General features: G+C 46.2%; 1 protein-coding gene across 2 annotated transcripts in view; it reads right to left on the bottom strand.

The window, feature by feature from the left end:
• The window catches only part of LOC120037448 (histone acetyltransferase KAT6A-like), a 32,085-nt gene extending 14,103 nt beyond the window's left edge, over window positions 1–17,982 (bottom strand). For both annotated transcript variants that reach the window (XM_038983522.1, XM_038983581.1), the window contains exons 1-5: window positions 17,870–17,982; window positions 14,501–15,873; window positions 1,045–1,153; window positions 605–720; window positions 298–379 (exon numbers count right to left, since the gene is read on the bottom strand). In XM_038983522.1, the coding sequence (XP_038839450.1) occupies window positions 298–379; window positions 605–720; window positions 1,045–1,153; window positions 14,501–15,172 (979 nt within the window). In that variant the 5' untranslated portion in view covers window positions 15,173–15,873; window positions 17,870–17,982. The remainder of the gene's footprint in view (window positions 1–297; window positions 380–604; window positions 721–1,044; window positions 1,154–14,500; window positions 15,874–17,869) is intronic.
• Between the last annotated feature and the right edge of the window lie 3,092 nt (window positions 17,983–21,074).

Raw genomic sequence — 21,074 nt, 5'->3', positions numbered from 1 at the left:
AACCTCTTCGGTACTACTACTACTATTCTATGACATGCACCGGCCACACAGTACCAGCAGCATGAGAACAGAAGAAAAAAAAATGGATATGTTTCATTACACTGCCGGAAAATGGGTTTGTGGTCCTTCTGAGCTCTGTCATTCGTTACCAATTACCTCGTGGCCATAGTCGTTCAGATGTACAGTGGATCCATTTACTGCAGAGAGGCGCAGGTCTTTCCAGGGACTGTGTATGTTTAAGTGGGTTTTATTGGGTACGTTAGACGGGTCAGGGGTGGGAGAGAGGACGGGGTTTACCTTTTGGCATCCGCATCAGTGGGGGGTCACAGCACTCCATGTGGAAGCCCCGGTCACAGGAGTCACAGAACAACATGTTCTCCTACCCACACACACACAGTAAATATATGGTCACTCCCTGCACATCATGTTTACGCTGAACTTACATTTCCACCATTTGCCTTCAACCAGTCCTGTAGTGTACTTGGACGTTCAGAAGAGAGAGAACCATCTGTAGCAGCCGTCTAAATTAGTTCTCAGTCAGTTGAAAAACACAAAAAACGATCCGAGTACCGACGTACTGAGCCGAAGCACAACAAGCACTCACCGCGTTTTTGCCTTGATCCTGACAGTTGCTGCAGGTCTTGCATTCGATGCACTGCCACCACAGAGCTTTGACTCGTACCGTGAGCTCCGGTGAGAACTTCAGACAGGACGGGTGGCCTAGGGGACACAGATCAACAACGTGGAAACACTCACAAGCCTGACAGCTACACAAGATCAAAACACCACTCCGAAAGCCGTATAGATCCAGCGCAACCATGACGACAAACTGAAAGACTCAAACATCTAACAGAACAGCCTGTCGAAACACACGTTTAGCCTAGTTCGACGAATCAAAAACTACATCTGACATAGTATTCAAATGAAACCCGAGACATAAATCCAAGGTGCAGGCAGGGGGGGGGGGGGGGGGGGGGGAAGTAGCAGGCAGCGCTTCATTGACGTCCCAGCATATATAAACCGTGCTGCCACAGTGCTACTCACCGCTGTTGCCACAGTCTGCACAGGAGATGAGCTCCTCTGGCTTCTTGTCGCGGTTCGACTCCTTGGTCCCCAGGCAGAAGCTGCAGATAGGGATGGGCTCTGCCACAGGCTGAGAGAGAGAGACGGACAGAGTGAGATATATAGATAAACGGGAGTCAGACGGGGGGGTGGGGCAGGAGAGGAAGGGGGGGGTTGGAGAGAGGAAGGAGAGGGACACAGAAAGAGACAATCACAAAACAGCTCCATTGTACCAGACATGAGGGGGAGGGGGGGGGGGGGCAGTAATCGCTGCGTGTCCACATTCAGATAACTGTCAATGTGCCACAGAAACAGCAGTTACAGTTCACTCAGACAGAAAATGAATACAGAATTTGTCCGTCAGATTAAGTGAATGGCAGAGGCAGCAGACTATTCCCTGGTGATGACGTTGTGACCTAACAGATGACCATTAAAGGCTATGATGATGATGAAAACCTGCCTATACTCTCAGGTTATAACTGATGATCTAGGAACAGTTTTGCCTTTTAGATTGGAACGGGGACGGGGACCTGATCACGGGGACCTGATCCTAGATCAGCACGCCAACTGAGACGCTTGATACGAGCCCAGAGGTGATAGTTACTACACTACCCAGAGGTCTTTGTTCCACTCAACTGGATTCCCATATCATTTCCAGATCAGCTCTGCGGCGTGAGCACCACTAAAGGCCCTGTTGTGTTCCGATGCTTATTCTGTAGCACGCCATCTTGACATTCACTTCTGGGGCACCATAAATCTTTTAGCATGGAGCAGGAGGAGAGGAGAGCCACCCATGAACCTGTTTCTGAGACACACACAAACATACATAGACAGATACACACAAACTCTCCCTCTCGCAGGGCAGCTACACAGAGCCCAGGGGGATAGCCAGTGGTGGAGGGAGGCTGATGACCAGGCCTGGAATTTTGTGATTTTAGGCCGTTTTTAGGCCCAATCTGCTAGGGCACCAAGGCCACTAACCAAAATAGCCAATTAAATTGATTTGAAAACCCCGAAACAGTAGCTATTCTGTTAAGAAAAACACAAGTGTATGTAAATGTACATAAAGAACGAGCGTAAATGTCGAAGTGTAGGTGATAGCCTTTGGCTACAGTCTGTCATGTACAGACCTATGCGGACATGAGGGAGGCGCCTGAAAAATGTTAAAATAACCCATTCTTGAAAAAAAATTATCTGCAAGAGCTAAGCCTTACCTTATGGTATATTTTAGCAATAATGACACTTAATTACACATACTTTTGTATAGAATGTGTCTGTGTGTGTGTGTGTGTGTGTATGTGGACAAATGTGGCTTCAAATTAGTAGAGTCGGCAATTTCAGGTACACCTGTTGCTGACACCTGTTGCTTACTGAAGAGCTCAGTGACTTTCAACGTGGCACCGTCATAGGACACCACCTCAGTTCGTCAAATTTCTTCCCTGCTAGAGCTGCCCCGGTAAACTGTAAGGGCTGCTGTTGTGAAGTGGAAACAACGGCTCTGCTGCAAAGTGGTAGGCCACACAGGGTCAAAGAACAGGACCGCCGAGTGCTGAAGCGCTTAGCATGTAAAAATCTTCTGTCCTCGGTTGCAACACTCACTACCAAGTTCCAAACTGCCTCTGGAAGCAACGTCAGCACAAGAACTGTTCATCGGGAGCTTTATGAAACGGGTTTCCATGGCCGAGCAGCCGCACACAAGCCTAAGATCACCATGCGCAATGCCAAGTGTCGGTTGGAGCGGTGTAAAGATGGCCGCCATTGGACTCTTGAGCAGTGGAAACGCATTCTCTGGAGTGATGAATCACACTTCGTCATCTGGCAGTCCGACAGACAAATCTGGGTTAGGTGGATGCCAGGAGAACGCTACCTGCCCGAATGCATAGTGCCAACTGTAAAGTTTGGTGGAGGAAGAATAATAGTCTGGGCGCTGTTTTTCATGGCTCGGGCTATGCCCCTTAATGCTACAAAATACAGTACTGTACTTCCAACAGCATGGGGAAGGCCCTTTCCTCTTTCAGCATGACAATGCCCCCGTGCACAAAGCGAGGTCCATACAGAAATGGTTTGTCGAGATCGGTGTAGAAGAACTTGACTGGCCTGCACAGAACCCTGACCTCAACCCCACCGAACACCTTTGGGGTGAATTGGACCGCCAACTGCGAGGCAGGCCTAATTGCCCAACCTCACTAATGCTCGTGGCTGAATGGAAGTCCCCACAGCAATGTTCCAACATCTAGTGGAAAGCCTTCCCAGAAGAGTGGAGGCTGTTCTAGCAGAAAAGGTGTACCAACTCCGTATTAATGTCCATGATTTTGGAATGAGATGTTCGATGAACAGGTGTCCACATACTTTGTCATTACATATACATACGCACGCATGATCCTCTGTTCGGACCTCCACCCTGGACATGGGATCTGATCCCAGAGGCCGATCCAAAAACAACGCGGTCGCCGCAGGATAGGCAGACGGAGCGGCCTACTGCTCAGACTCAGAAGGTGAGCACGTCATACACCACTTCCGAGCATATTACTCACCAATATCCACTCTCTAGACAATAAGGTGGACAAAATTATGGCACGAGTTACATTTCAGAGAGACAGAGATTGTAACATTCTCTGTTTCACGGAAACATGGCTCACTCGGGATATGTTGTCAGCGTCGGTACAGCCACCCGGTTTCTTCGCGCAACAACTCTCTGGTAAGAAGAAGGGCGGGGGTGTATGCCTTATGGTGTGATCATGACAGCATACAGAAACTCAAGTCCTTTTGTTCACCTGACCTAGAATTCCTTACAATCAAATGCCAACTGCATTCTCTACCAAGAGAATTCTCTTCAATTATAGTCACAGCCGTGTATACTTTAATAATGTCTACATATCCTACATTACTCATCTCATATGTATATACTGCATTCTATATCATCTACTGTATCTTGCCTATGCCACACGGCCATCGCTTATCCATATATTTACATGTACATATTCATCCCTTACATTTGTGCATAAAGTAGTCGTTGTGAATTTGTTAGAGTACTTGTTAGATATTACTGCACTGTCGGAACTAGAAGCACAAGCATTTCTCTACTCTCGCATTAACATCTGCTAACCATATGTATGTGACCAATAAAACTTGATTTGACACACACAGTCAAAAGTTTTAGAACACCTACTCATTCAAGGGTTTTTATTTTTACTATTTTCTACATTGTAGAATAATAATGAAGACATCAAAACTATGAAACAACACATATGGAATCATGTGCTAACCAAAAAAGTGTTAAACAAATCAAAATATATTTTACATTTGAGATTCTTCAAATAGCCACCCTTTGCCTTGATGACAGCTTTGCACAAGCTTGGCATTCTCTCAACCAGCTTCACCTGGAATGCTTTTCCAACAGTCTTGAAGGAGTTCCCACATATGCTGATCACTTGTTGGCTGCTTTTCCTTCACTCTGCGGTCCGACTCATCCCAAACCATCTCAATTTGTGAGGCAAATAGTTTTTTGCATATCTGTATTCCCAGTTATGTGAAATTCATAGATTAGGACTTAATTAAATGTATTTCAATTGACTGATTTCCTCATATGAACTGTAACTCAGTAAATCTTTGAATTTGAAGCATGTTGCGTTTATATTTTTATAGGCTAAACACCAGTCATGTTTTACAAAAATAATGTAGGATAATTATTAATATGTAAAGGCTCGATTCTGTGATATACTTGAGACACTGTTCGTTCCGATAGGATAGAAAGGCCAGTGCCTGTTATGCATTGCAACATCCCCCACCTTGCAATCGGAGCGGAGGCAGTCAACATTTTGAAACTATTAAACCATAAACGTAATTACTTAAAACCTCAACGTTTTGTCATTTTATGAGGCATGTCTTACCATGTTCCGGCCATAGGAACGTTAAAAGTATTATTTTATAAACACTTTCTCATATGCCATTGAAACCAGAAATTCTCTCATGTTCTCAACTTTCTTTCGTTGTCCAGCAGCCAAAAACACAATCCTAGTCATATTAACAAGCCATGCTTGTGGTTGCGTCTCCCTCTTTCTACATTTCTTTTTGATAATTTCATCTTGGTCATATCAAACCGCTTGCATTTGCGGTGTACTTTTGAGAACCGTATTTTCCCGCTAATTGCATTTGGGAACATTCACGCTTATAGCCTACTGCCATGTGCGCATTGCTACGTTTATAAATGTGAACAAATAGCTTAATAGTTTAGCAACATTTTAAGCTAAACGTTCTGATCTGTTGCTTTTAAATTGTTTTATTTTTTTATGTACAGTGGTTGTATTAATTTGGGATCTATCGCATCCCACAATTGTCCCAGTGTATGTTTGGAATATTTATTTCTCGCACAGAAGGACAAGCTGACCAATAGAATAGGTCAACTTTTGTACTGTGTGGGATAGTAGATTGACATAGGCTAGTGTTTTTACTGTTTGTTAGACCTACGCATGTTATTGGCTGAAGAAAAGTAAAAGTGGACAGTTCTAACTTCTTCAACATGCGCCTCGAAATTCAATAAGGACGTGCACCGTTCCATCCAATGTGTCTGGCTTCACTTGTAGCCTACTTCGGAGCTGCAATGCCTGTGAGAAGGACCCGATCACGTGATGGGTATTGGCTAATAAAAATGGAGATATCTGAGAGAGCCATGCGAGTGAGAGGTGCTTCGGAGTAGGCTACGGCGATTGGCAGCCAGGAGAAGGGAATTATGAATATAATATCCAGTCCAAGGGAACAACGGCCACTTTGCCGCAAATTCTTTTTTTTTGGGGGGGGGGGGGGGGGGGGGGGGCATTACGGCCACACAAGGCGGCATCGATGGCCATTGCCGCTGAGAAATTCGAGCCCTGCTGATGACTAAAGGGGGCTGGGAGGTAGGGGGCCTGGACTGGGGCTGGGGTTAGGCTATAGGGCTGGCGCTATGTTATGGGGTTGGGGCTGTGGGGTAGGGTGGGAGGGGCTCGGTGGGCTGGGGCAGGTGCAAAGATATTCCTGGCTGGCTGCACATAGCTCAACACAGGGAGGGAAGAGGGAAGGAGCAAGTCCAGGCAGGGAGTGAGGAGAGACGGGCTGAAGAGCTTGATTTATTGAGTTCATTTCCCTCGGACTCAGGCTCCCGCTTTCCATACAGGGACACCTCTCATCACACCACAGACACACTGAGAGACACAGAGAGAGAGAAAGAGAGCGAGAGGAAGAGAGAAAATATGGCAGCACCCCTTTGTGCAGCCTCCCAATCATTCCTGCCAGTTCAGCGGGAGGGAAGGGGTTGACCTGTGTCTGTGTGTGCTCTCACACACACACACACGTTTGCTTTCTCCACAAGTAACTAGCACAGGCCGAGTCCAGGCATCGTGTTTCATACAAACATTACAGTGCAGGGTTTCATTTGTGACATGACTCAATTACTGTCCGACTGTGACTAAAATAATCCCAAAGACACAAAAGAGCTAATCGTTTTCAAGATATGTGTGGGAGAAATGGAATAGGCCAACATTTCCTTTAAAATCCTCTTGCTTTCTTTATTTCAAAAGCCAACATTTATTGTCACGTTAGTCTTAGGTTGCCCTCCTTTTTTACTTTACTAGCACCGGACTACTGCTGGGCATATTTTTTAACCTGTGTGTGTGTGTGTGTTTTTGACCTCTAAGCTACTATGCACACTAGCTAAGAGAGATGATTTCAACAGGAAACACCAGTTAGTCACAACACAGACACGCCTATAACGTCTCACCATGCCAACAGAGTAATCTACCCGCTCGACTTGAACAACAACTACAGACAGAGGCCAAAACACGCCCTTCAGGTTAGAGTGAGGGCTCAGGTCCTTTATACTGAGATGGGCAGGAAGAGTCTCCGTCTCTATCCTGACACGTCTAACCCTCTGTATCACTAAGGGCCTACACTTGAGCAAAAACAGAGCCTATCTGATAGAAAGGTTTGTGGTGTAGGACTACATTTTCCACAGATTAGATGTGAAAGATACACTGGCCCATGCTACGGAGGCAGATGTGCGGGGTGTACAATACACTAGCTGAGAGATGTACTGTGAGAGTGGCCTGGTTTCTCCTTGTCCATTTGCAGTGGTACTGGGTGTAATAGAGGTGGAGGGAGATAATGAAAGAGAGAGCAATGAAGAGAGGACGGGAGGATAAGGATGAAGGGGGGGGGGGATAGGATGCGAGTGTGCAACAGAGAGAGGGGGGGAGAACGAATGGGAAAAGCTGTCCTGTTGTCCTTGTCTCCTCTGAAGTCAAGGTTCTCATTAACATGTGAAACCCATCTCAATGTCCAACCAGGTGGTGCCGAGCAGCCCCCTCCCCAATACAGACCCAGACCTCTTACCACAAACTCATTGATCACTGTTACACACCGCTCGCTCGCTCGCTCGCGCGCACACACGCGCACACACACCCACACACCCTCACACACACACGAGAAACACACACACGAGAAACACAAGCCCACTTGGCCATAGCAGGAATATGGAATGTAGGAGGACTACTTAACATACAGTTGAAGTCAGAAGTTTACATACACCTTAGCCAAATACATTTAAACTCAGTTACACAATTCCTGACATTTCATCCCAGTAACAAATGTCCTGTCTTAGGATCACCACTTTATTTTAAGAATGTGAAATGTCAGAATAATAGCAGAGAGAATGATTTTTCAGCTTTTGTTCCTTTCATCACATTCCCAGTGGGTCAGAAGTTAACATACACTCAATTAGTATTTGGTAGCATTGCCTTTAAATTGTTTAACTTGGGTCAAACATTTCAGGTAGCCTTCCACAAGCTTCCCACAATAAGTTGGGTGAATTTTGGCCCATTCCTCCTGACAGAGCTGGTGTAACAAAGTCAGGTTTCTAGGCCTCCTTCCTCGAACACGCTTTTTCAGTTCTGCCCACAAATATTCAATAGGATTGAGCTCAGGGCTTTGTGATGATGGCCACTCCAATACCTTGACTTTCTTGTCCTTAAACCATTCTGCCACAACTTTGGAGGTATGCTTGGGGTCATTGTCTGTTTGGAAGACCCATTTGCGACCAAGCTTTAACTTCCTGACTGATGTCTTGAGATGTTGCTTCAATATATCCACATCATTTTCCTCCCTCATGATTCCATCTATTTTGTGAGGCGCACCAGTCCCTCCTGCAGCAAAGCACCCCCACAACATGATGCTGCCACCCCTGTGCTTCACAGTTGGGATGATGTACTTCGGCTTGCAAGCCTCCCCCTTTTTCCTCCAAACATAACAATGGTCATTATGGCCAAACAGTTCTATTTTTTTTTTTTCATCAGACCAGAGAACATTTCTCCAAAAAGTACGATCTTTGTCCCCATGTGCAGTTGCAAACCGTAGTCTGGCTTTTTTATGGCGGTTTGGAGCAGTGGCTTCTTCCTTGCTGAGCGGCCTTTCAGGTTATGTTGATATAGGACTTGTTTTACTGTGGAAATATATACACTTTTGTACTGGCTTCCTCCAGCATCTTCACATGGTCCTTTGCTGTTGTTCTGGTATTGATTTGCACTTTTCGCACCAAAGTACGTTCATCTCTAGGAGACAGAACGTGTCTCCTTCCTGAGCGGTATGACAGCTGCGTGGTCCTATGGTGTTTATACTTGCGTACTATTGTTTGTACAGATAAACGTGGTACCTTCAGGCGTTTGAAAATTGCTCCCAAGGATGAACCAGACTTGGAGGTCCAACATTTTTTTTGAGGACTTGGCTGATTTCGTTTGATTTTCCCATGATGTCAAGCAAAGAGGCACTGAGTTTGAAGGTAGGTCTTGAAATACATCCACAGGCACACCTCCAATTGACTCAAATGATGTCAATTAGCCTATCAGAAGCTTCTAAAGCCATGACATTTTCTGGAATTTCCCAAGCTGTTTAAAAAGGCACAGTCAACATAGTGTATGTAAACTTCTGACCCACTGGAATTGTGACAAAGTGGATTATAAGTGAAATAATCTGTCTGTAAAAAAATTGTTGGAAAAATTACTTGTGTCATGCACAAAGTAGATGCCCTAACCGACTTGCCAAAAGTATAGTTTGTTAACAAGAAATTTGCGGAGTGGTTGAAAAACAAGTTTTAATGAGTCCAACCTAAGTGTATGTAAGCTTCCGACTTCAACTGACGGTGGAGTAATAAAACATGGTTCGATGGGCTCAGTTGGTTGAGTGGAGAATGCTGTTAGGAACACCCGAGTAGTGGGTTTGACTTCTGCACGGACCAGTGGACCACATTCTGAACAGCTGTAATACTGACTAAATCCATTAGAATGAACTACATGACCATATTATTACACATGTTGGCGTTTCAGTTGAAATAGACATGCTTCCTGCCAGTCTAGCTGTTGGAAGCAGTGGGGCACCGTACAGTAGTGAGATTAACGAGGTAACAAGGGTAAATCCCTGTATCAAAAAGGTACAGGTTGGCCATGTGTGGGTGTGTGTGTGGCAGCAAAACACTTTCCAGATGGAGGACACATTGACCCCATTTGCTGGATTACAGTTCCAGTCATTCTCACAGCAACAAACATTCTCATCACTCTCGCCCTTCCTAGCCACTTTATCTTCAGTCAGCCGGATAATGGCACTTCACCAGACTACTGTCCCGATGATGTGTGTCTGGGTGTTGATTTCAGCACCTCTGGTGTGAATGTGGAAAGTGGGAAAAACTAGGCAGTGAAACATGAGCTCTGTTAGATTATATTAGTGACACACCATCACTAATAACCTGTTCATAATATTAAACCCCTACTTAAAAGGCCAAGCATAGGCTGAATACGTCCATAAGGAAATATCATTGCCCGAGTGAAGTAGAGGTCAATGGACGTGGACTGAGCACAGAGTAGAAGCATATTCAAATTACGGCTCAAGGCGGGGCGACCAAGCAATATTGTGAGCAAGTAAAGAGAGCTCTACATTAATATTCTGAAATGAATTATACGGAGGCTGTGCTGTTGCTGTGTATATAAGCAGGTATGTGTGTAGATGTATGTGTGTGTTTGTTAGACACACACATACAAATTCAAACCTTTCCAACAGGGGATATTTTTATTTATTTACTGGGATTGATATCTTTCCTGCTAAAATAAAATATTGTAAAAAATAAAAAAAAGTTATGTCTCCTATCTAAGGACACCAGGTGATGCGTTGGTTGAAAAGGTAAACAATGGCTGCCTCCAAAGTAAATCAACCTAAACTTCCCTAGACTCCATACCCCTCCCTATAAGACGGTTTCGTCCACTACCAAATATCAGCCCTGTATAGGCTGTGAATGCTTTCCTCATTGGTTTAGTAGTCTACTAATATAGCTGCTCTATTGTCAACCAAAAGGCATCAAAGACATTGCCATCATGGCCCTGAAAGATGGCCCTCTCTCTTGACCCCAGTGGTGTCCACTACTAAGAGAAATGGCTTTGTTCTTAACTGAATTGCCTTGTTAAATAAAAGGTTGAATAAAATACTCTGCCCGGCCACCTCTCTGACCTGGCCGGCGCCTCTCTACGGCCACACACACACACACACACACACACACACACACACACACACACACACACACACACACACACACACACACACACACACACACACACACACACACACACAATGACGTAGTAGTGGGGAGACTGCACTGACCCAGGGCACATAATCAATGTTTACTGGTATTTTGTATTCATGTCCTGTGTAGCGCTCTTCCTTCACCTTGAGCAGAAAGAAAACACTAGATGGTTGTAATGTTCGCTAAAAAGGCGAAGGACAGCTAACATCTATGCGAGAGGTTTCAGTAATTAGCCTAACCTACACAGGGCGAGCAGTACATGTGTATGACATTACATTTTGAAAGAGACTGGGATAAAGATAAAATTAGGCTCCAATTAGGCCTAACTACAGTACAGCTCATTCATAGGTAGACAGCCACCATGCTAGCTGACAGAACAAAGCCCACAAGGTCACAGAACACCATCACCCCGGTCAGTGTCGTTTCAGTTGTCGTCCCTCCCGCGACACGGCAACGTCAGTGAGGAGAACTCTGCTTCTCCTGGGTCCAGCTGCTGTGAAAAGGGCAAGCACAGGGCCATGATCGCTCTTCACCTCACCGCTCTTCCCGACAACAGACTCAGGCCCATCCCCATCATATCCCCGTCCCCATCCACTAGCCTCCTAATGGCCCACTAGGCTCATAACTATGGCCAGCTACGGGTGGCTCATCTCAGGAAAAGCAGAGGTTTCCCATGTATATATCCGTGACCCTTGGATGACTCCACACACCCCTCGCCTCCCCCAATCTGGCCCGCCAGTGACCTCCTAATAGGGGGAGAGGGAGAGTGAGTGGGTCTGCGATCCTGTTTGAATGGAGCTGGGCGACACAGTCATTCGGCTGTCGAGTACACAAATCTCCCCTGCAATGGGGTCAAAGCCGGGGCTTATTCATTTGTTTTGCTTAATTTCCCCTCCTTTCCTCCTCTCCCCTCACCCACCCCTTCCCTTTCTAAATCACAACCCATAGCAATCATGCAGGCAATATGGCACTGATGAGACTTCGCCTGAGTGAGAGTGAGAGAGAGTGAGAAGAGTGAGCATCGCGTCACACCCCACCAACCACACACAAACACAAAAGTGGGGCTAGCTAGAGGACAGGAGGCGGAGAGAGAGGCTCTATAGCTGAGATATGGAGAGACGGCTACTTGAATACTGCAAATAGCAGCATAAGAGGAACAGAGCTGTCTGGAGTGGAGGTTGTGTGAATGCCAAAGAGAAACATTCAAATCACTCCCAGCCAGACTGGCAGCTGTTGTAGTAGCAGTACACCCATGGTTCACCATGCAACGCCTCCAAGCAACACATGAACACCACAACGAAAGAGCCCGTTAGTTCAATGACGTTCATAGTGAGTTAAGTCAAAGAGGGATCACAGTTGTCAGCGAAGGCCCATCTGGGCCAGAGGGTCGGTAGTGCGTTAGCCTACACAGCCCTCGAGCCAGCAAGCCAGCCGATCAGTGAGCCAGGCATATGACTCCTGGCTGCTCCCACCACTCTAATCCCATGGTGCGTCCCCAAATGGCACCCTATTCCCTTTATTGGGTACTACTTTGACCCGGGGCCCATAGGCCTCTGATCAAAAGCAGTGCACTGTGTAGGGGATAGGGTGCCATCGGGACCCAACCCTGCAGAACGGCAGAGTAGAGCAGAGATTTACAACACCCCCAGTCACAACAAAGTCTGTCTGGAGGGGCAAGGCCAGGACCTTTCAAATCACTATACACTACATCCTGGGTGGGACATTACCCTGGTAGAATGTCTATTCCTCCCAGCCACACTGACAGGTGGTCACACAGAGCAGTTGGGCGCAGATATTTTATCATTTTCTTATTATGCAAAGCCCACGTGTTAAAAAAAAAAAAGTGTGTGTGTCAGTTCTGGATGAGAGAATCTCAAATGGTACAGTGGTGAAAGCGGGGTGGGGTACAGCTGCAGCATAGGTTCAATATTTGGTTCAAACAATAGAGAGAGAAAGGTGGCGATCTCACCCACTGAAATGGGTCAATAACACACACTGATATCCACTTCTGTCTGTCATGTTCTGGGTTTTCCTTTGAAATCACTTTCAATCCATTTAAAAACCATTCATTAACTGTTGTTTTAACGTTACAAAACACGTGCGTTTTCAGTGATTTATTCACCTGCAGGAGAAAAAAAAAATGTGAGTGGCTGGTAACATTTGGTCTGCTATCACCCACTGCAGCAGCTGGACAAAAAGTTACATTTCCACCCTCCCACAATTCCAACTGATGGCTGATAAGTGTGTGTACTGTATGTGTTTGTGTAGGGGTGCAAGTGTGTGTACAGTATGTCAGCTTGCACGCACTTGTGTTTGTTCACAGCACATGCCATACGTTTATATGTGTGCATGAACGCATGCAATGGGTGTTATGCATGTTAGCTATGTGCGGTCCGGCCCCTGGGTAGTAGGAGAGGTTAGTGCCCATCCGGCTGCGGTCTGTCAGGTTACCCTGTGGGTGTGTCTTTTGGCACCGTCCTGGCCTGCGTGTCTGCTCCTCTGCCACTGTCTCAGTCTCTTTTCTCTCTCCCTCCCTCCCTCTCTCTCCCTCTTCGTGACTGGGTAAGGTGGCCCAGAGCATGCGTCAGCCAGGCCTCTTCCTCCGCTCTTCCTGTTTTTTTTTCTCTCTCTCCCACACACACACTCTTCCTCTCATCTCCTGACAGCTCCTGACAGGGAGCAGCCCTGCAGCTGGTCGCCAGTCACTCTCGCCCCAGCAGGACGCTCGCTATGGCGCCACGTGAATCTTCCCTAACCTCCTCCTCCCCTCTCTTTCTCCTCTTGCTGCATGCCTGAGACAGAAGGTTGGAGAGCAGCCCTTACCCCTGGCAGCCGACCACAGAGCACTAAGCTCATCCGCCTCGCATGGCACTCCACTCCACTCACTCCTGCTGCCTCCTGGAGCACGCGACACGCCACCACTACGCCCAAACCCAGGGCTGGCCCACTGAAAGAGACACTGAAAGCCCTGGTACTCTGTGCCCAAGCCAGGGCTCCGAATACACACAGGTCGAATCAACCCACTGACTGCCACAGCGATGATACGCTTGTCGTCCCCCCCCCCATGGAGCTACATGTGGACCGACCTCTTGTACGCTCACATAGGGATTAAAACAGACTGCTGTCTAAGGTCTCTCTTTCACAGCTCTCCGACCGTCTTCCGGGTCAAGCGTCTCAAAATCGGGAGTCAATTTAGCAACAGTGTGTGGCTTTAGGGTCATGTTAATCACACATAGATATGCAACACAGAGACATGCAACACAGAGACATGCAACACATCTCGTCTCTTCCCTTGCCTATATTCACACTCCTATCTACGATAATGATTCGACCATTTGACACCAGTGACCACTCACTCCAGCAACGACATTATCAGTCAACCCACAACGTGGAAACATATTGATCATGCAATCTGTAAGTTATTGCCCTAAAAAAGAGCAAGGGATTTTGTGAGAGTACAGTGTACTGACTGGGTAAAAATGAAACTACGTTCCAGGCTCGGCATTGTGGGTTGCCAAAATCTACTGCCTGGCTGCCTGACCTGGCTACTAATTGCCCGTGATAAAGTAACATTTTAGGCGTTACGTATTCCCTGGCAGCCTTACCACAACATGGGATCTACTATTCAGAATAAAGGTTGAGCTCTGCTAAGATTGATCGTGTGGTGGGTGTTCTGCCTTCAGCCTTGATTGTTTACTTCTTCCCACAAAGGACAAATAAATTACCAATTGCTCTTTTAACAGTTAACCTCTTACACTTACACTGCATGTTTACATAGAGACATTACATTGTGTTCATATTTGAGGAAGAGAATGTAGATGTATGGGACGGTGTGTGGCTTACCTTGTCCTTCTCGTGTGGCAGGAGGCGGACGGGCGGCAGGGAGTCCAGCACCACAGTACCCGTCCCATCTGACTGGGAGCTGCGGCTGATGAGGCGGAACAGCAGCCCATTCTTGGCCACTCTACCGTGGGCACACGCCCGCTTCAGCGCAACCCTCAGCTGCTGGTGGAACAGGCCGGGCCCCATGGAGCCGCTGCCGGACAAGTAGGCCGCCACGTCACCCTGGCACTTGAGGAAGCGCTCAACACTCTTTAGGGTGGAGCCCCCTGGCTCATGAAGCCCCTCTAGGGAACGCTTGATCAGCTTGTTCCAGTCCAGTCCTGGTTTCTTCCCAGAGTGATGGTGGCTCCCCCCATGACCCCCATCCTCATGATGACCATCCTCTCCGCCTCCTTCCCCTTCACCGCTGCCCATGCAGGGCTTGGGGAAGGCCAAGCGGCCGGGGTTCTCTGGGTCCTTGTAGGAGTTGAGCCCCTTGTTAGACACTTTGAGGATAGTTCCATCCTTGACGCTGAGCTCCAGCTGTTCCAGTACAGTCTTGCGGTCCAGCCCGTGGCACATGGACACAGCGTTGCATATCCTTTCCTCCGACGGCCGCTGCTTCTGCTTCTTCACCTTCTTGATGGCCTCCAGGATCCAGGTGGTGTACATCGGGTTGGCCAGCTTCACCATGGCTGTGGCTGGAGGTCACGATGACGACACACACGCTAACACCCGTGGCGGGCAAAAGGTAAGAGTCCTGCGGCCTAAGCCGCCGCCTCCTCCTCCTCCTCGCCCCTCTGCCCAAGGACTATCCTTTGTCCCGGGGCTGCACAGAGTCCCTCAGAGCCTGAGCACGAGCAGCACGGCAGGGAGCAGCTCACCATAGCATAGCCCACCCCACCCACCCCCCCCAAAAAAATAAAACCTGGCCACCCACTACCCTCGCCCGGTAGGGTCAGTTAGCCTGAGGGAGAGCAGTGTCGTGGAGCACCAGATACTAGACTAACTCTGGAGCTGTGGAGGACTGACTCGCACACTACGGGGGCTTTCACAATAACAATTAGGTATCTCCAACTACTGCCTGTTGCAAAAGGACAGAGGGACAAACAGATAGAAACCTGTTGATTCAGTCTCCAATCAATGTAAATAACAGGCTCTCAATGTGATGTTGAAACTGTGACCGTCATCTTGAGTTGAAGATCAGTTGTAGTGTTTGGGAAGTCCAGGAGGACTTAAAAGTCTTTCAGCCACGCGGCTCCAGTTGTTCTCTTTCCTCTCTCTCTAGCGGTATCCACCTGTTCTAAGGTCTGGAAGGGAACAGATATCACACCCCATGGAGCAGCGAGGGCTAATCACCTTCATGCCAATTGTGCTTCAACAGGAAACGCACTCTGCAGAAAAAAAGGACACACATATGGCAGGGTCAGAGAAACAATGTGCAAGAGGGACAGCAGCAAGACTGGGTCACAATCGGTAGACAAAAAATTGAAAAAAAAAAAAAAAAAGTGTCTTAAAATTAGTTTTATATTGGAGTTCAGGTAATACTGCTGTTTCAAAACATTTGCTTCCTTTAGTGCTTACTGAATGCAACCCCTCAGAACACATGTACAAACACACTCCTCAAAACAACAGCAGCACGTAAACAACACAACACAGTTAACCCACATGCGTTGTATGTGATGGATACTGCCTGAAGTCTAGATCAACATTACAGGACATGTGCAAAGTTAAAAGCTAAAAGATAAAGGTTAAAGATTCGAGATACAAAACACATTTAGGTGGGGAAGAGAAACCCCTGAGCAAAGAGGGCATAAACCAAGATCTAAACATTGTCTTCCTTCACCAGTAGCTCAGGACAGTCCCAGACTAGTGTCTGTGAGTAGGTAAACATCACCAACTGTGATAATGGAGGTAACTTTACAAAGTCTGGTTCACTATGTTTTTGTCTAATCCCCAAAACCACAGCAACTTTCATAACTGTGATGATAGTAACATAAACACTAGTGGAGAAGGCCACACCACATTTACATGCTATATAACTAGTATAGTATCTTCATATACTTTTCACAACATCATGAATTGGGTCAGAACAGAGATTGATCGCAGGTAATAACACAACTTCCCAGATTATGGGAAAACTAGCCACATGTGAGGAACACTTGTTATTATGACTTTGCCAAGCAACATGGTTGTCACTTTGCATAGCAGAACAAATCAACTGAAATAGCAAAAAAAAACACAGAACACCAGCAAGCCACTTCATATTCTTTGGCTAGCTAGTTAACGTTAGTTGTGTTCAGTGCCATATATCAGCAAGCATGCAAACGTTAGCTAGCTAGCTTTCAATTCCATGCTCAACATAAACATGATCATTGATTACATATGTATGGCAGTCAGTAACTGATGAAGATAAATCGTTTAAAAACTATGCCGTGACCTAGTAGCTGTGTTCGTTATCTGGCTAACATTGAGCATGTGTCTATAGTTAGCTAACGTTAGCCATGTCGGTCAAAACAGATTGGTGGTTAACGTTACCGTTAGCATAGCTAGTTACAGTAACGTTAGCGATCCAAGAAACAGCCCCAAGTGCCTAACTTTCTCAACATTTACTGCTCTGGCTCTTTACGTCACTCTAGTACTGATATGAATTGTCAGGCAATTATGTTGTTACAAACCTTCCCGCGAACTGTAGTTATTTGCTTGGGAGTAGTGACGAAATAGCTCAAAATAGTAACAACATGTAGTCTCGGTGAAGGAAAACTGTGTTTTGACACAATCAACAATGACAGATTCCTACAACGCCCGAGGCTTCAAACAATAACACGCAGCCATCACAGGGAATAATCCCATTTAGAATGTCATGTATGATATTCACGGTGAGATCACGGCCTACAAAGCCAAGGCACAATGTAAATTACAAACGGCAATAACCGCTATCGGGCAAGTGCAAAAATGAAGATCTCAAAGTGCTGAAGAATGTTCCATTAACATGACATGTTCTATGGCCGCTCGGCCTCCTCCTCCGCCTCGGCTCTGGGTGAAAATATTTCCCCGCAAGACGCGTCCCTACACACCGCTAGATAACCCTCACCTCTCCCTACTTCCTTCCTCCATCACCCACCCGCCCACCTAGTGCCTGCGGTGAAGACAAGGCCGTTGGAGCGAAGTAGGCCTCGGCTCGCTCGCTCGCTCACTCACTCGCCCCCTCCTTCCTTCCAACCAACCAACCAACCAACCAACCACGGCCCCCCCCCGCGATCTTCCATCTCCCGTACCCCTTTCCCTCTACCTCTCGCGGTTCCCAGAAAGCTAGGACGGATCCAGTTCGGGTTTTAAAGGGAAGCTCGGAGAACTTGTAATATCCTCTTCCCACTAGCCGCTACTCACCGTAATTTCGTGTCGAGTTGCCGAGTAGAATGTGCCAAAAATCATTCGAATCAGAGACAACAACAAGCCCAAAAATGCAGCCAGAGACCAGAGGCTCCAAAGCTGACGCCATCTTTGAGTGGAACAGGAGCTCAGCTAGTGGGGGAGGGGGGAACAGTCGGGGCAAGGGACCGTCTGCATCGTTCAAACGCAAACCCGAGTGGACCGGACAGGAAAATACACTGCAAGGGGAGAGGGGGGACAACGGCGTTGTAGCTGTGAGGGGTGGATATTGGTTGAACACATGAAATGGAAGAAAGGGACAGATGGTGAAGGGATAGGTGTTCTTGCTTTCTCCACTGGGGCGCGCGCACACGGATATTGGCGTTTAGGGGAACGTCTGAATTTATGCCTTACAGCTGGCTCGTAAGAGAAATCAAAGCAACTGAGTGTGGTTTTAATGTTAGAGGGTATTTAAAGATCAAACAAGAGCCCTCCACACAGCCAGATAGGTTCTACAATCTATTGTAGCAGCTCTGTTATTTATTAGAGCAGGAGAATAAACCAGCAATTTATACAGTGCTCGAAATAGGCCTAAATGTTGAGGGCTTGTTACTATGTATCCGATCATGCTAGTAGGCTATCACTTGACAAAGCCTATCTGTTTATGTTGAGCGCTTATTCCCCGCCAGTCAGATTATGATACGTGGGCAGCTATTATCCTCCCACAAAAAACGATTATGTAAATTGCCCGCAATGCCAAGCAACAGTAAACCACACCATAATAATACGATTTCGGATTTCAACCTTCAATAGCTCTTACACAAAGCTTGCCATGACTATGGCAATTATATATTCTGAATCAGGGTAGGGTGGACAAAAATACACCGATTTTTTTTGTTGGAATTTCATTTTTTTCTTCTTTAATTTTTTTTTTTCAATCATCAATAGCTCTTACACAAACGTGCCATGACTATGAAATTATATATTCTGAGTCAGGGGAGGATGGACAAAAATATAAATATTATACATGTTTTTCTTCAGGCTTTCAATCTTTAATATTTCTTACATAAAGTTCTTACACAAATGGCAAGCTTTTTAATATATTTTATTTTCTCTAGTGGGTTTTTGTCCATCCTCCCCTGACACAGAATATATAATTTTCATGGTCATGGCAAGCTATGTGTAACAGTTATTCAAGATTGAAAGCCAGAAGATATTTTTTTATTTTATTCCCCCCCCCCAAAAAAAGCTGTGGATTCTTGTCCATCCTCCCCTGATTCAGAATATATCATTATCAGATTCATGAAATGCTTTGTATAAGAGCTATTGAAGATTGAAATCCAAAATCTATTATAAAAACATTTTTCTAGGTGTGGATTATTCTCCATCCACCCGATTCAGAATATACCTTCTTCATAGTCATCACATGCGTGGTTCAAAAGCTGTTGACGAGAGAAACCCGAATATCCAATATAAAACTAATTTCATCTCGGTACCATATCAACACCACCTATGAATGTTCTGCATTTCAGAAAGGGGGCTGCTTTCAACCCTGCTTGAAACAATATATTTTTTATTTGCATATTATTCTGAAAGGTAAGTCATTTAGGCATATCAAGAAGCTGATTAAACAGCATGATCATTACACAGTGCACCTTGTGTTGGGGACAATAAAAGCCCACTAAAATGTGCAGTTTTGTCACACAACAATGCCACAGATGTCTCAAGTTTTGAGGGAGCGTGCACTTGGCATGCTGACTAAATGAATGTCCACCAGAGCTGTTGCCAGATAATTTAATGTTAATTTATCTACCATAAGCCGCCTCCAATGTCATTTTAGAGAATTTGGCAATATGGCCAACCGGCCTCACAACCGCAGACCATGTGTATCTACCAGCCTAGGACCTCCACATCGGGCTTCTTCACCTGCAGGGGGGTCTGAGATGAGCCACTCGGACAGCTGATGTGCATACCCACACTTTCAATCTAAGAATGTATGCACAAACTGTCAGAAATCGTCTCAGGGAAGCTCATCTGCATGCTCATCTTCCTCACGAGGATCTTGACCAGACTACAGTTCTGTATTGTAACTGACTTCAGTGGGCAAATGCTCACCTTCGATGGCCACTGGCAGTCTGGAGAAGCATGCTGGTGAATCCCGGTTTCAACTGTACCGGGCAGATGGCAGACAGTATATATGGCGTTGTGTGGGTGAGTGGTTTGCTGATGTCAACGTTGTGAACAGACTGCCCCATGGTGGCAGTGGGGTTATGATATGGGCAGGCATAAGCTACAGACAACGAACACATCTGCATTTTGTCAATACCAATTTGATGATTGTGGACTACAGGAAAAGGAGGACCGAGCACACCCCCATTCTCATCGATGGGGCTGATGTGGAGCAGGTTGAGAGCTTCAAGTTCCTTGGTGTCCACATCACCAATAAACTAACATGGTCCAAGCACACCAAGACAGTCGTGCAACTCTCTGTTATTATTTATGCATAGTCATTTTAATAACTCTACCTACATGTACATATTACCTCAATTACCTCAACTAACTGGTGCCCCCGCACATTGACTCTGTACCGGTACTTCCTGTATATAGCCTCACTATTGTTATTTTACTTCTGCTATTTAATTATTTCTTACTTTTATTTCTTACCTTTTAAAAAAAAAAATCTTAACTGCATTGTTGGTTAAGGGCTTTAAGTAAGCATTTCACTATAAGGTTCTACGTATTCGGCGCATGTGACAAATAACATTTGATTTAATTTTTAAATGTAACCTTTATTTAACTAGGCAAGTCAGTTAAGAACAAATTCTTATTTACAATGACTACCCACCCCGGCCAAACCCTAACCCTGTCGATGCTGGGCCAATTGTGCGCCGCCCTATGGGACTCCCAATCACGGCCGGATGTGATACAGCCTGGAATCGAACCAGGGTCTGTAGTGACGCCTCTAGCACTGAGATGCATTGTCTTAGACCGCTGTGCCACTAGGGAGCTTGCTGCCATCACCTCATGTTTCAGCATGATAAAGCACTGCCCCATGTCGCAAGGATCTGTACACAATTACTGGAAGCTGAAAATGTTCCAGTTTTTCCATGCCCTGCATAGTCACCAGGCATTTCACCCATTGAGCATGGATCGACGTGTACGACTGCATGTTCAAGTTCCCGCCAATATCCAGCAAATTCACACAGCTATTGACAAGGAGTGG

The sequence above is a fragment of the Salvelinus namaycush genome, chromosome 1 (genome assembly GCF_016432855.1).
Source record: "Salvelinus namaycush isolate Seneca chromosome 1, SaNama_1.0, whole genome shotgun sequence".
In the NCBI taxonomy this organism is placed as follows: Eukaryota; Metazoa; Chordata; class Actinopteri; order Salmoniformes; family Salmonidae; genus Salvelinus; species Salvelinus namaycush.
Note: the sequence above shows the minus strand (reverse complement) of the source record. Positions and strands in the feature narration are given on the sequence as shown.